Source organism: Marmota monax, unplaced genomic scaffold (genome assembly GCF_021218885.2).
Source record: "Marmota monax isolate L192 unplaced genomic scaffold, Marmota_monax_Labrador192_F-V1.1 WCK01_AAM20220418_F8-fsc00029, whole genome shotgun sequence".
Classification (NCBI taxonomy): Eukaryota; Metazoa; Chordata; class Mammalia; order Rodentia; family Sciuridae; genus Marmota; species Marmota monax.
In genome coordinates this window covers 13,132,868-13,146,215 of record NW_026693024.1, presented here as the reverse complement: position 1 = coordinate 13,146,215, position 13,348 = coordinate 13,132,868, and the positions used below count along the sequence as shown (strand labels likewise).

At 43.1% G+C, this 13,348-nt stretch overlaps 1 protein-coding gene across 5 annotated transcripts in view; it reads right to left on the bottom strand.

The window, feature by feature from the left end:
• The window catches only part of Phactr1 (phosphatase and actin regulator 1), a 497,389-nt gene that overhangs the window by 459,066 nt on the left and 24,975 nt on the right, over positions 1 to 13,348 (bottom strand). For all 5 annotated transcript variants that reach the window (XM_046453339.2, XM_046453342.2, XM_046453345.2 and 2 more), the window contains exon 3: positions 10,866 to 11,012. In XM_046453339.2, the coding sequence (XP_046309295.1) occupies positions 10,866 to 11,012 (147 nt within the window). The remainder of the gene's footprint in view (positions 1 to 10,865; positions 11,013 to 13,348) is intronic.

Below are 13,348 nucleotides of genomic sequence, written 5' to 3'. Positions count from 1 at the left end.
TAGTTTGCTTTATGAGTGAAATCCATAGTTTAGCAGACTCCAGGCTGTAAAACCCAAAGACAAAATAAGAAAATAAATAAGTAAAATTCCCATCACACATAATTTTGTTTCTGCCTGTCCTATTTCAACTCAACAATGTTAACATGGAGAAATCGCTTCTAGAACTGTTTCTAATACGTGGGGCAGCCTGCAGAAGTCCCGGTCTTATTGAAGGGTTGCTTCGTTGCTGATTACAGTCAGCCTCGAGATCAGATGCAGCAAGGATGTTGCTGGAGGGTGGCGTGGTGCCGGGTGGCGTGGTGCCAGGCGGAGTGAGGCTGGGCCTGCCCTGAGAAGTTAAAAATTTCTGTGACTCAAAAGTGCTTAGTAAAATTCAAGCACATGGTCTCTTGATGCTAGTAATATTCTAAGGAGGCCACATTATGCATAAGGATGAAAACTGATAGCAGAGGCATGAACCTGGCCTCAGTTATAGTTTGGCAAGTGCTGTGTTCAGCCTATTTGATGTACTAGGGTGTGTAGAGTTTGGGGCTGTGGCAAAGGCAACACTTTGGGGAGGATTAGTCTATTTTTTACATTTTCATTCTTACGTCTTCTTTTCTCCAGTGTTAGGCGTGGAATTCTGTCTCAGTCACCCACATCACACCTGTTTCTGGCCTTTGTACAGCACTGGATTGTTGGCCAAGTGTGTTCGCACTTGGTTCTCAAAGAAACAGTGACACTTAGGCAGAGTGACAGCCACATACTACCGGCTTGGCAGTATGAATGAAATGATTCAGTTTTTATGTGGTAGACTGGGTTTAGGAACTAGCAAATCTACAGACCCATCACAACACTGTGTCTGTTATTTAGAAAAAAAAAAAAAGAGGCTCCTGTTACCTTTGCCAAGGTAAGAAGCTGTGGTTTGGGATGCGCTCACCTGACCTACAGAAATGGCTCCTCCCACTGAAAAGCTGAGTTCTCTCTCACCTGCCTCCTCCTTGATTTCCCTCTCTTCTTCTCCCTGTATGTCTTACTCTGCCCTTTCATCCTCTTAAAACTCAACAATCTCCTCCAAATTCAGAAGGTGGTTGGAATTTCCAGTAGGTTTCCCTCACTTCCACATGACCTATTGCAAGATATGTTTTTAAGGTTGATCTACTCAACTTCAGAGGATAGACTATTCACGAAAATTGCTCTAATTTTCAGAGTCCAAGAGTGAATTTCTTTCTCATTTTGGTCTTCATATATTTATTCCATAGTCCAAGCAAGAAGGATTCAATAATGGTAAAATTTAACCCCACGAAAACTGACTCCTTATGTGTGAATTTCTGATCTGTACCCCATGTGATCTTCTGCTTCTAGGAGTAAGACAGACCCACCAGAAGGACATCATTCTGTAAAATCATCTTGAAGGACAGGAGAAGATGAAGCAGGAAAGAGAAACATAATGGACCTCATTCTCCACTTTGTGCTAAGGAGTCCACACTCCCACCATGCCAGGCGCTAGTCTGGGTTTCATGTTCATTAAATTATTTGTTCTTTAAAAAAAAAAAAAATCCATAGAGTCACCATCATTTATCCCATTTCACAGGAGAGAACACTGAGGCAGGGGGAGGTTGGTGTTAGTATAATGACAAACACAATCCACAGCCTGCTTTGTATTATTTTTTTCCTTTCAACTTTAAAAGAAATTAAAATGTTTTTGTGGGCTTCTAGGAATATCCTGAACAGGGCTCTGTGCCTATGACACCTTGGGGTAAGAAAGTCCCAAATGTAAAATTAGTAAAATTAAAAATAGGATTCTTCTCTTTCACCTTAAATTCGTGTCCAGATGAGAGAATGGATTTGCCACACTCATTCAGCGGGAATGTTTTTTGCAAATAGTTTTTCCTGAGAAATAGCCCTTAGAAAACCACCAATTAAGTGATGTTTTTTTCAGACTGTGGGTTGTAAAATCACTCACAATTAAAATATATTAGAATGCCTGGAGTGGGAACGGATGGGATAGGATAATATGGAAACACCACAGTATATTTGCACCTTGTCAGGGTATTCGGGGGAAGTTCCATTCCAATTATAAATACATACATATGTTAATGTGGGGTGATAAAAAGTGTATTTCTTACACTTCAGCTCCTGCCCCCAATTTTTAAAAATACTATTAGGACACATTCCTATTTCCGTCTTTTCCTTTTCTTCAGCTACGTTCAGATTGAATTGCAATCTTGGGACAAAGCCAGTCACATTAGTAATCTTACTCTCTTGGGGTAAATCATGGCCACCAAGAACATAGGCTTCGAAGTCATATAAAACATAGTCCAAATGACAGTTCTTTCTCTTGTTAGTTGTAATTTGCTAAGTTATTTAACTTCTCTGCAACTGAGTTTTCGTGTGGATAAAATAAGGAGGGCAATAATAATAATGGCAATCTCCTAAGGTCATTGTGATAAATAAATGGACAAATGCTTAACATGCCCTTGGCCCAGAAGTGTAGTAACTACTCTCTGTCCACTGAATGTTCTCTATATAACAACTCAAATATTCATTTCTAGGCCAGACCTCATTTTATCCATCTACTCCCTCCACTAAATGTCTAGTGCACATACCACACTTGGCACATCTGTCCTAGAACTCCTGACCATTCCGCCAGACCCCAGATGGCCTTTCTGTCCTTCCAATTACTCCGGTCAAGCCTTTGAAGTACTCCTGGCTCTTCTTCTCTCCCAGGCACATGTAGTCCATCCAGAAAGCCTACTGGCCAGACCTTCAAATACATATGGGCTCCGACCACTTCCCAAGGCTTCTGCAGGATCATGCTGGGGAGCCACCATTGTTTCTCTGGTTTTCTAGAATAGCCTCCAAACTGGCTATCCTGCTTCCTCACTGCCCCGCCACAGCCAATTCTTAACATAACAAACCCAGCGATCCCTTAAAACCTAGCAGGGCTCAAAACCCTGCACTACTCTGCGCTTCACCAAGAGTGAGGTCAAGGTCTTTGCAATGGCTTACTGGACCCTGCACAGTGGGATCCCTGCTCCCTGTCCACTCTCCCCTCTTGCTTCACCTGCTCCTCTCCAGCCAGCCTTGGCTCCTTACCATCCCTGGAACGCTGGGTATAGATCCTTTATCTTTGCCTTTTCTCAGCCCTCTCCGCACCCCAACCCACACTGACATTGTCCATTCTTTCACCTGTGATGAAGAGCCTGGATAAAACTGTTTCTCCATGCTGCTAATCCTGTAACCCACTTTTCTTTTTGCTTCTACATACCTCAATCTCTTAGTCTGCTTTATTCATTTTTGGCCTTAACACATTAATTTAGAGCATATTATATAATTTACTTACATATTCAGTTTGAGCATCCTTAATCTGAAAAACTCCAAATCCAAAATGCTCCAAAATCTAAAAATTTTTGTGCACAATCAACTTTATAGAGAATTTTGGATTTCAGATTTTTCAATTTAGGAATACTCTAAAGTCTAGGCAAATATCAAAAATACAAAAAATTCAAAATCTGAAACATTTATGGGTCCTAATCATTTTGGATAAGGGATATTCCACCTTTATATTCTTCATTACCCATAATCCATTTTTAGAAGTTAAAATTCATGAGATTAAGATGTTATTTGTGGCACACCTGTAATCTCAGTGGCTTGGGAGGCTGAGGCAGGAGGATCTTGAGTTCAAAGCCAGCCTCAGCAACTTTTCAAGGCCCTAAGCAACTCAATGAGACCCTGTCTCTAAATAAAATATAAAAAGGGCTGGGGGTGTGGGTCATTTTATCTCATAGCCTCTCCCCCCAAATAAAGGGCCCAGGTGGAATAAAAGAGGAACTCAAGAGTAATACAGCTCTTTCTGTACCTTTCATTTTAACATGATTTAATACTAAACTAACTTGTGGTTTGATGGAATGTAATCCAGAAATCACGGGGCTTTCTGTGACCATAAATGGCAAATGATCATATTGATAAAATTCAGAATAGATTCAAAACCAAGACATACAATGAATTCTCATGACTCCATACAATGAATTCTCATGACTCCAATCACAGCCCAAGTATATACTATCAGAGATCCTGCTGCTGAATTATTAGTTGGGGGTACACAAGCGTGGCAGAAAAGATCAATAGGAAACCTAGAAGCTTTTACCCAGCACTTAGATTCATAAATGTTAAATAATTGCTAGCGTGAGGACATCCCTGCTGTCCTTCAGCAACCCGGGTACAAAGTGATGAGTCTGTCATCCCTCAGTAAGGCCATCAAATTGATTTTGCTTCCATTTAACTATCTTTCATTATATGAAATACTTACAAATTAAAGCATTTAAATTGTTCACATGATCCACTTTTCCCCCTGGAAATCACATCTACTTTAGCACCTGTCATTGATGAAACAAATATGAAAATGTGGAGTTTGTCTTGTAGCATACTGTGAAAATCACTTTGTATCAGATGTTTTCTTGGGCTCTCTTCTGCTCACATAGCACACTGGCTATACTTGATGCCCCCCCCCTTTTTTTACTCCATTAAGTTAAGGAGAAAAAGTAAGCTCTATAAATTGTCCTCTGTTCCCACTTGTTTACTTGTGCACTAAGTAATTATCATGAGTTGAAGTTGCATACATCAAAGAATAACTCTATAAGTAACTTTAAAAATGTTTGCTCTGGTACTAAAATATATGTATATAATTATTCATAAGCAACTGTTGCATTTATTATGACAAATAACTTATTTGCTCCTTCCAGCTTATATGCCTATAAAGAAAAAAGGAAAAAAGTCCTTTGTAATTCATGACCTCTCTGAGCCTAGAGGTTAGGATTACTCTTTGTGAATCCACTTGTGCTGAGTTCTGGCATTTCACAGGTCTACACTGATGTTTACCTACCCTGGTAGTCTAAAAGAATAAGGGGAACACATAGATCTTACCTACCCATGCCATTTTAACTATAAAGGAGTACAGGTTAAAAGACTTGAGATGCCAATTAGGAACTGGATTAATATTTAGTTTACTCACTATCCATTTATTATGTAAATTTCTCCAGTCAATATCTTATGCAATCGTACAATAAATATTTAAACAGCATAAAATGTGCTAAGATTAATTCCTGAATATCCATATTTAAAATATTTTAACTAATATGGTGCATATAATGTGTATTTTTTGTTTGTCAGCAATGCTGGGGATTGAACTCAGGACCTTACACATGCTAGGCAAATGCTTTCATGATTGAGCCACATCCCCAGCCCCTGTTCTTTTTTAAAAATATTTTTTAGTTGTAGGTGGACACAATGCCTTTATTTTTATGTGATGTTGAGGATTCAACCTAGTGCCTTACCTGCACTAGGTGAGCGCTCTACCACTGAGTCACAACCCCAGCCCCCCTGTTTCTTTCTTAGTTCAACACATTTCAATAACTTTGCAGTAGTCAAATATTTCATTCTTATTGTAATTATATTTTTCTCTGTGTTTTATACCTTAAATAAATTACTTATAAAATCAGTGGTATAGCATATATTCAATAACACAGCTACAGTTAGAAACACTAGTTATTTTTACACTGGATGAAACTTTAAAGATTTTAAATCCAATCTCTTGTTAGAGCTGAATGAGGAAAACCCAGAAAGGTGAAATGGCTTGCCCATGTCTTAGTATACAGCACTTAAGAATCAAGTTCTTCTGACTCTCATCTCACATTTTTTTTTTTTATCTAAAACACACCTCTGTGGACTTCCATGAAGTTTAAATCATATGCAAACATATAGACAAACCAAAGAAGTAGCTTACCATTAGCTATAAAATAGTAACAAATACAATACCTAGATGGTTTTAAAAAATTAAGAACACCCAGACCATAGATCCTAAGTGCATTTAATTACTCAACACAGATTTTGCTGAGAGCCATGGCCGAGTCTGTATGGCCCCTGGCATTTTACCAACAGTATTGATTGACAGGCGAGGCATTACTATCCGCCTCTGCCGCAACTTTTGAGTTCTCGCACTATTTGGAGTTCTAGTGGGGATTTCCAGGGATTCCCCGAGAGTTCCCATTGGTTGGGGAAGTGCAGGAGGAGGGATTTCCGGAAGAGATATCGCCGGCTGGGGGTTCCTGGACTAGCCACATGGCATTCGGGAGGATTCCCCGGGAGCTGTGTGAAGTGTTTTCCTGCAGTTCAAAAATAAAGTTTGTTCCTGCTTCAGTGGCTCGAGATTTATGCCCAGCCAGACTGCGGCAAGATTTTATGTTTAAGTTGCCTCATAAATGTCATTGTGGAAACAATAATATCATAAATAGCCACATTAAATACTTGTGGAAAAAGATTTCCCATTTATTCCTAGTGCTAATCACTTGCTTTCCTGTACCTTGTTTACATCATTTACATTACGTGGGTGATCTTCATTAGCACCACTTCAATGCATGACATAATGAGGTTATTAAGTTAGCTGACTTAACTATGGCACACAAGAAGGAAAGCCTCCTACAACAGAGACCTCTGGTTAGCACTGTGGTTGGCTACTTGAATTCTGGCTATTAAATATGAGAAGCAACACTTAAAAAGAGTGTTAAGGTCACCCAATAAAAGCCAGGCCCAAAAGATCTTCCTTCAATCTGAAATCAGCAACAAAAATAGTATTAAGAGGGATACACTGGCCTTCTTCAGGGAAAGAGGCATGGAGGATGATTACTAAGAAATTAAGGTAGGAGAAACAATTTCAGTTCAGCACAATTTCCCCAGGGATGGTTCTCAATGCGAAGTGATGACACTATGTTCTGAGCTGCCACTTCTCAAGATCATGGGCTTTCAAAATGTGGCTAAGGGATAAAGGTCTTTCTTTTCAAGAGGGATAGAAAAGGGTCTCCTGAAACCCACTTTTTCCTCTTCATCTACCTGATTCTTATAGGTAGCCAGAACAAACCAATTCTAACTCCTTCATTCTCTGGGACTGAAAGAGTGAAAGAGACCACTGGAAGTCAAAAACAGATATCCTTGGGTGACACTAAAACATATCCCAGCTCCATAAAGAGTATAAGCTTGCTGGAGTTAACCATGGCATTCATTTAAAATCTCCCCATACAAAAGCAATTCTGGAGTGCCAGGAAAGAGTAACCTCCTGATGATTAAAAAAGTATTGAGTATCCAGTTAGAAAAACATTGAGAAGTCCTTCTTTTCGATAGGGCCCAATATTTTTGTGTTTAAACAGTCCTAATCATCAGGATGACTAGCAGTTCTTCCTCGATCCCTTTAAGAAGTTTTAGATGGGTATAATTCTTCTCCTTACCATAACACATTTATTCACTCAATTATAGAGAACTTTTCAGTTTTATCACCACCTATATAGTGGATACCTTCTATATAATGTCAATATAAAGATAAATAGAATACATTGGACCCCAGGGAAGTACCTGATAGAGGAGCTATAACTCTTCATTGCATCCAGTTTGATGTAGTAAATGAATGATTTCATGAAGCAGGGTGAACTCTCAAGCTAAATGTCAATGATGCTCACCACTAAGTGTGAACACAATTAGAACACTTGCTACTAACAGTGTGAACATATTACTCTTCTGTATCAGAATGTCCTTTAACACATTTGAATCTCTCCCCCCATCCCGGAGGGGAGCACTTTCAATGTTTTAAAGGAAGCCTGATGTATCTGACTCTCAGCAAATACATTGATAAAATTTTTGCTAGCATTTATACTATCTTCAGCAAACAACCATCTATCAAGATTTATATCTTCTAAATGCTGAAATAAGTTTAAAACCTTGAAAAGGGTCTCTTTGGGACAAATAAAAGACACAATTCAGAAAATTTCTGTTCTTTCACTCTAGGCTGAACCTTAAAATTAACATCTTCATAAAAGTGATGATAGACCCCCATTTGGGGGTTATTCGGTGTCTGATTTGGGAATGCAGGTGAGGGGATATATCCTTTTCAATCTCTGGAGTAATTTTCAAAATGATATTAAGTATTATCAGGGGCAGGGTGTAGTTGAAGGAATGCGGAAGTGTTTAATTTGTATTCCAAATGCCCAGTCCACTTTATTTGGCAACTTTACAGATTGGTGGAAGCTAGTTTGTACCCACGATGATTTCAGGATAGCCAAATAAAATTAATATGTGTATATTTATTTCCTTGAAGCATTCCTAAGCCTCTAAAATATTAAAGATGGATTTATACACAAAGAGTGGGTGTGGGAAAGCAAATATTTAACAGGAGTAGTTTAAAACAATAAAGGATTTATCTGGAAAGTATGAACAGTGAGTGAGTGTTTGGGGGCATGAGAGATGGAAAGAAAGGGTAGGGGAATGCATGTTTGCTTCATTGTTTATAAATTGTTAAGAGACAGACCAAATTCTTGTTATGCCCAAATTATGTAATTTATGGGAAGTATGCAGGCTTCTCTGTTCAGCCACGCTGATAATGACGCTAATAGTTTAATTACAACTTGCTGCTCGAGGAGATAAACAAGGCTGCTTGCTTTTTAAAATCAGGGGTTACAATTACTTTTAAACGCGGGGGAAAGGCACATCTGCGAGTACATCTTACTTTGTTAGGAAAGCAACCAGAAACCAGCTGGAAAATAAACAAAGCCCCAGGAGTGAGCAGCCGGTGCAAAATTAGAGCAAAAAAATGCCCAATTTGAGCAGTGGAGCAGTAGGCGTGAGGCGTAGTAAACAGGCGGCAAATGGGGGTGGGAAGGTATAGAAAAGTTTCTGTGGTCACATCTTCCGCATTTCCCCTGAGATCCCATCACAGAGAAGGCCTGAGCACCCCTCCTCCGCTGTCCGGCTCACAAGCACATCTCTGCCTCCTCCCCCTTCACTTCAGCACCACCGAGAGAGGACAGCTCCGCTGTGCGCAGCACCAGCCATCCAGCCTGCCTCCCCCTTCACCAGCCTCCTTCCACAGCATTTCTTTCTCATTGGTATCTTCTTGACGTTTTGCATTTTTGCATTTGGGGTATTTTAAGGGACATACAGAAGGGACAGAATACTTGCCTGGTTTGTTTATTTGCAGATCAAAGGGAGACCAATCCTGCCTGAGCCAATCTCTTAATTGGACTCCAGAGCAATTTAACCAGAATAAAAGATGGCAAGTCACTGGGTTTAATTTGTTGGCAAAGTGGCTCAAAGTAATGAGTAGAAGTGGAAACTTGAAACCCGTTCTGAGTGCTTTGTTTTATTGAGAGTGCCAGTAGAAGGTTAACAACCTTTACTAGTGGCATTAGTCCTTTTCCTACACTAAGGGGTCAATGGAATAACTTCTCATGTCCCAGGTTTGGAAAAACAAAACTCAGTCCCTAAAAAGCTCTTCTCAGTCCTTTAAAACACCCTTCATAACCCTATGCTAAATCTGGAATACACAAGCAAGGGATCACCAACTCTGAGATGAACACCACAAGCTACCACAGCATGACACATCAGAGCTTCCTTGAAGAAGTCCTCTTTTCTCTATCCCCAAAGCCAGAGGCAACCATTTAGAGAGTGACTGGATTTGTATGACTAAAAAAAAAAAAACAACAAATCACCGACACAGTAAAATCAAACTCCAACCAACTGGGCTACCTTGGCACATGCAGTCCCCATTCTTCCAACCACAAATATGTGGTTGCTTAGTGAATGAATCTTTCCTTTCTAGGCAGAGTGTTCTCTTTTGCCCAAACTTCTCAACAAGGAGAAAAATACTTATCACTTGAAGCTTCACTTTGCTCTAACACACACACACACACACACACACACACACACACAGTATTTAATTCAGTTCCATTTTCAAGGGTCTAATTTCCTAAAGGGAGGGAAAAAAAAGTATTGCCTGTTTTTCAAAACTTATATGGAAAGTGAGCCTTCAGGAACAAGCTCCCACTCTTTTGGCAGGGGAGTCACTGAATTAACAGGAGACCCTGGAGAGGAAGAGACACAGCTAGGGGTGAGGCTTAGGAGTTATCAGAAGAGGCGGCAGCACCGAGGAGTTAGTGGTGGATAACTTCTTCTCAGCAATGAACAGCTGGCTCCGGGGGCGAGTTGGGCACAGCAGCAGACTCTGGGGTTCCTATTAGGGAACCTGAGTGGACTCAACTGAGGCAGGTTCCACTCTGAATCTCTGGCTCTGCTTTCTGCTGCCCTCTCTCCCTTCTTGGCTTCTCTTTTCCTCCTGTTCCTCCCTCCCTCCCCTCTTTCCCTCTTTCCTTACCTCTACCTTCCTTCCTCCCCTGCCCCCTGCTCTCCCTTCCTCCACACCAGTTACCCTTTCCACCTAATTCAACCTGGGCCACTTGCAGCACCAGTTCCCATGACAGCGTCAAGTCACCCAACGTGCCTCCTGTAGCCCACGCTTTTATGATGACCACCACGTTGCCTGCCAGTTGCTCGGTGCCAGGAGAAGGTTCTGTCCCCCGCGGTCAGCCCCACCCCCTCGCCCCACTCCAGCACCGCAGCGGTGGCATCCACCCGTCCAAATCACCAGAGTCTGAATGTCACCAACAAGTTCCACGCGGTAGCAGCAGCCCCGCCAGCGAGCCTCGCCAGCCCCTCCGCCCACAGCCAGCCAGCGCACGGGCGTCCCCACCAGCCCGGGCTTCCCAGTGTCATTGTTAGCGCTGACAACACTTTCTTCTCTTCCTGGAAGGGGAGAGCCCCCATGTGACTCCCGGGCGGATGTAGGGCTCCACGCACCCCTCCCCCACCCCTGCGACACACACTCACGCGGGCGCACACACACGCACACGCCCTCCGCACACCGGCGGCGACACAAAGAGCGCAGAGGGCAGCGCCCGGCTGGGTAGGCGGGGGCGGGGAGGGCACGGCCGCCGGGGGACAGCGGCTGGAGGGAAGCCAGGGACCAGCCGGGTGGCAGAGCGGGGCAGGCGAGGGGGCGTCCTTACCTGCCCCTAGGTTGAAGGAGATCCTGGCCTCCGCGAGGTACGGAGTGTCGCTCTTGGAGCGGACTCTTCTGATGGGCCGCCGGTCTATATCGTCCTCCGAAGATGCCGCCATTAATGTGGGAGGCAGGAGCAGGGTCGCCCGGCGAGCTGAGAGGAGAAGGAGAGGAGAGAGAGGGAGACAGGCGGAAAGGGGAGGAGGGGAGAGGAAGAGGCTCCCACACCGGGAAGGGGGGAGGGGAGGGGGGAGGGGAGAGGAGGGGAAGGGGGACGGGGAGGGAGGGAAAAGAGAGGGAAAAGGAAAAAAGAGGGAGAGAGAAAGAAGGAGAGCAAAGGAGAGAAAAGGGTGAAGGGAGAGAAAGAAAATCCGTTAAGGATCCGTGGACTGGAGCAGAGACCTGGCTGTCCCTGGCTGGCTGGCGCAGGGGGCTCCCCCTGAGTCCCCTCCCAGCACAGGGCAAGGGGTCAGTGGTCAGGACCCACACCCTGCCTCTTGCCCGCAGCCCCAGTTTCAGGCGTTGGCACCGAGAGGCTAATGCGAAAGGAAAGACTCTAAAGCAAAGATGCCCAGTCAGCACTGTGCCCTCTCCCGCCAAACGCACTTACTCTGCTTTTCAAGTGCCCACTATGGTCTGTTTAACCCTCAGGATCCTCTAGTGCGGGATGCGGGCCTCTGGGCCCAGCTTTGGCCGCTGCCTGCTTGCTGTTATCACTCCTGCGGTGCCAGCCCTGGTCCCTTGGTCATGGAGGAGGGCATTGTTACCAGGGGCACCCTCTGCTCCAGACCAGGAGCTCAAACAGAGAGAGAACCAGATCTGAAATTCCTCAGCCACTCTTTTCTATCCCTTACAACTTGCAGGTGTGGGCTGGAGGGAAAGTGTACCCAAGTTTGGGGACAGTTTGGCAGTAAAGTTTGTGGACTACTCTTACTCAGGCAGGATGGAGTGGTCCTCCCACACAGCTACTAACTTCTAGTTTGTATTTATCTGTCCATAAATATCCATTCATTTTGCCCTTCAACCTTCTCTTTACTTGGTCACATATAGCACAGACGCTCCTCTCTGGGATGGACCTGTAGTCTCTACAACCCTGTGCCACTGTTTCTGAAGGACAGGTGAGGATCAAAGGGATTTTACAATTCTTTGAACATTGGTACTGCTGCCCCACCCTCCCAGCAGCACAAGAGAAGAACCATGTAGGTTTTCTGGGATGTGAATTGGACCCCTGTGATGCTCCCACTGAACCTATTGATGGAGTAAAAACTCTTTTATGTTCATCTTTCTGAAACTTCAGTTTCTTGGCCCTTTGCTTCCCAATGTTGCCACTTTTCTATCTAAGTGCTCACTTGGAATGCTCAGCTACCCTTCCTGGGTTTCCTCCCTGGTACAAAGGTAATCTCCATGTGAAGTCCTGCCCTTCAGTCCCAGAGGAAAAATGTTCCTTTGGCTCAGCAAGTCTTCCCTCCCCATGTCAGCTGTCAATTCTCCCCCATCTTGGGTTCCTTTGCCTTGCAATCTTCAGTCTCTCTTCACTGGTCTCTTGACCTCACATGTGCATAGTAACCTTCCATCTTTGGAAAAATATATCTGCCCTTGACCTTGCTGCTGTTTCTCTACCATACTATTTCCTTGCTCTTCTGCTTAATCTTGCCATAGGATTTTTGGCCCCTCCAGCTCCAATTCTTACTCCCAGTGGCAAGTTTCACCCTCACCTTTTCATCTTCATCTCTCAACCAAGATTAATTTAAAAGACCATCAGCACCTGTCTTTCCATTGCATCTCTTTCTTAGTTTCTTTGAAGTATTTAGTAATTTGTTCCTCTCAAAGATTTCCCCTCCCATATCCTTCCAGTACTGGGTTAACTCCTTTAGCCACTTGATTTCTAATTCTTAGACAGTTCTCTGCATGTTAATTGAAAGTGCTCACCCTGGCATTTGGGGTCTTCATCAACCTGACTTTAATCTGTGTTTTCATCCTTACTTACCATACTTTCTTCTAGTCTACTGGGAATTGCCCCAAGTCTGGCTCCTTCCTGCATCTGCACCTGTGCTCCAATGGCACACCTCAGTTTCTTCCCTATAAACTTTCCATGTTCTCCCTAAGAATGTATTTAAGACATGAACCTAGTACCTAGTAAATGTTCAGCACGTGGTTCTGAAGGAAGGAAGAGAGGGAAAAGAAGAAGAGACGGAGAGAAAAAAGAAAGGGGGTAAAGGCAGATTACATAACTAATGAGTAGTTAAGTTTGGGGATCAAATCCATGTCTTCCTGATTCCAAATCCTATCTCTTTAATGAATCTAAGACCCCCCAAAGCCTCAGGTGTCCAAGTCCCTTATCTAAAATGGTGTTGTATTTGCAGAGAATCTATATACTTCCACTCACATGCTTTAACTCATCTCTAGATTACTTATAATACCTCATACTGTGAAAGTGTTATATAAATAGTTGTTATACTGCATCATTTAGGGAATTTAGATATGAAAGTT